Source organism: Myotis davidii, unplaced genomic scaffold, assembly GCF_000327345.1.
Source record: "Myotis davidii unplaced genomic scaffold, ASM32734v1 scaffold614, whole genome shotgun sequence".
Taxonomy (NCBI): domain Eukaryota; kingdom Metazoa; phylum Chordata; class Mammalia; order Chiroptera; family Vespertilionidae; genus Myotis; species Myotis davidii.
This window is the reverse complement of record NW_006287807.1, coordinates 913,382-916,153: the sequence shown is the minus strand read 5'-3', so window position 1 is coordinate 916,153 and position 2,772 is coordinate 913,382. Positions and strand designations below refer to the sequence as shown.

Genomic DNA, 2,772 nt, shown 5'->3' with positions numbered 1-2,772 from the left:
GGGTGACATTGAACAGGTGCAGAACGCACAGTCCTGTAACCTGAAATAATGCTCAACTAAACTTTCTTGCTGGATTTATATACTGCACTCAATGTGGCCTGAATTTTAACAAAAGGAAGACCCCTGCTGAGTCCCAGGGTGCCTGGGGCAGCCAGTCCTTGGAAGGTTCCACTGGGAGAACAGAGAGGGGCCTCTCAGGTGACGCTCAACTTTGCAAACATCCGGTGATGAAACTGCGGCCAGCTTAACTGTCATCCAAATGCATGCTGAGACTTTGCTTTTTAACAAACAAAATGCTTTTATTGCTTTTTTTATAGAAATGCACGTTTAGGCACTTGCATAAGCTATATAAAAAGGCATGTATATTCCTTGTTTGAAGCCTTCCTTGCTGGTCACAGAAAGCGGGCAGAAAAGAGCAACTGAAACAAAGCACCGCAGAGGCCGCCTGTGCCAGGTTAGGCAGAGGAGAGGGACCCTCCTGGCACCAGTCAGGGGGGACCACGGTCAGTAGTCGTCGTAATTGACGTTGGCTCCATGCCGAAAGCTGTCTGGGCTCCGGGGACCAATGGCGGCATCTTCATCGTAGTGACGGTGGTGGTAATCATAGTAGTCATGTCTGTTCCGGTTTCTGCTTAGCCAATAGGTGACATCATCTTCAAATTTCTGGCGAAGAAGAAAGAACATGATGGAGAGTGGGTTTAAGGACGCACCCCTCTGACCAAGTCTCACCCCGGGCTTTCTCTGCGGTTGTTTCTCTTCAATGGTTACCACCTCGTTGAGAATGAGTCCTTGTTGGAGCATTGCTGTGCCTCTAGTCTTGTTATTAGAATCTTAAAGGATCCTCCTTTATTGTGATTTTGTCATCAGACATTATTTTAGCCATTCCCCCATGTTGAACTCTTAATACCCATTTTTATGAACTGCAAATACTGGTCATCAAAGAAATGCCAAGTGCTGGAAGATGATATAGCATTTTCATCTATCAAATAAGTAAAAAATTTGAAGTTTTCAGTGAGACTAACAGATGCTGCTGCAGATGTGAGGAAATTGGTACCCTCGTACATGACTTACAGGAATATGCCGTTTGGCAGTCCTTAATGACCCTTGAATGTAATTCTGTCTTTGCCCAGTAACTGCCCTGCACAGAATGCAATCCTAAGTGAGAAACAAATTACACACTAAGCTGCCAGTAATAGCACCGGCTTTTTAGGTTGTTGTGAATGTGAAGTAGTTAATTCACACAAGAACTAGACTAATTCCTGGCACAGAGTTTAGCTATAAGTGTTTAGCTATTTGCACAACAAAAAATTATATTTGAATATCAAAAAGATAATTGGGGAACAACTGATATGTCCAATGGTTGGGAATGAGAAAGAAATTATGGTATGGCTACAGGCTTGCATTTTATGCAGCCATTAAAAATGGTCTCTTTAGGTCCCCGGCTGATTTTATAGTTGGATTGTTTGTTTTATTGTTCTTGGAGTGTATGAGTTCTCTATACATTTTGGGTATTAGCCACATATCAGAGTTATTGTTTGCAAATATATTCTACCATCGAGCTGGTTGACTTTTATTTTGTTGATGGTTTCTTTTGCTGTGCAGAAGCATTTTAGTTTGATGTAGTCCCATTTGTTTATTTTAGTTTTGTTTCCTAATAAATTTAATTTAAAAACTGATGTCTCTAAAGAGTTTAATTTGTTTTCACCTATTGCAGTATTTTGTATACACCCTTGATTCACAATATGAATCCTGGATCTGTTTGGAAAAACACTTCCATCTGCGCTGTTGGAGATGCTGCCCTCCCTCTGCCCTCTGGCCGGGGTGGAGGGCTGAGTGCTCCCTGGCTTGGTGGTGGACTGGGTGCTGAGTGCTCCCTGGCCTGGGTGGTGGGCTGAGTGCTCCCTGGCCTGGGTGGCGGGCTGAGTGCTGAGTGCTCCCTGGCCTGGGTGGTGGGCTGAGTGCTGAGTGCTCCCTGGCCTGGGTGGTGGGCTGAGTGCTGAGTGCTCCCTGGCCTGGGTGGTGGGCTGAGTGCTGAGTGCTCCCTGGCCTGGGTGGTGGGCTGAGTGCTGAGTGCTCCCTGGCCTGGGTGGTGGGCTGAGTGCTGAGTGCTCCCTGGCCTGGGTGGTGGGCTGAGTGCTGAGTGCTCCCTGGCCTGGGTGGTGGGCTGAGTGCTGAGTGCTCCCTGGCCGGGGTGTCAAGCTGAGAGCTCTCTGCACTAGCCCCGCACAGCCCTGGCCGCCACTGCAGAGCTCTGCGCGGCACTACCCCATCTCCACCCGCGGTCTTACCTGGCCCTAGCCCCAACTGGGAGCGCTTGATTATGAATGTGTTTTTCTGTAACGTGGGGAATGTGTCCACTCTCCCTACCTGGGCACGTGAACTGAACCATCTTTTCCTGCTAATACACTGACAAATTCTCCCGAAAACATTTGCAGACCCCTCTTTCTTTAAAGGAAAGTTGCACCCCCTTCCATTGTCCTCATGGGTCTCCCCATTGATCTGGGCATCTCTGACATTTTTTGAGGTAAAGCTGAACATGTTTTGGGGAGGTTGTGAGCTATTTTAAGGACACCCAGGCAAAGCCGTTAAAACTGCCCCAGGAAAATCCTACTCTTGCTGAATCTAAGTTCCAGCCAGGTTGGGCGGTGTCTTCTCTGGAATTTGGCTTCCCACTTGGACCCACTGTGATGGAAAATTCCAGCTGCTGTCCTCATAGCCATGGTCACGTAACCGTAACCGATGCCTGGATGGTCTTGGCGGGCGGGTGGGGAG

The 2,772-nt window shown here is 47.8% G+C and overlaps 1 protein-coding gene across 1 annotated transcript in view; it reads right to left on the bottom strand.

Annotated features, from left to right (window-relative positions):
- Nucleotides 1-284: 284 nt before the first annotated feature.
- Nucleotides 285-2,772, bottom strand: part of LOC102751404 (chromosome unknown open reading frame, human C2orf40) — a 114,503-nt gene continuing 112,015 nt past the window's right edge. Inside the window, exon 8 of the mRNA XM_015561181.1 lies at nt 285-663. Within this exon, the coding sequence (XP_015416667.1) occupies nt 505-663 (159 nt within the window). The 3' untranslated portion in view covers nt 285-504. The remainder of the gene's footprint in view (nt 664-2,772) is intronic.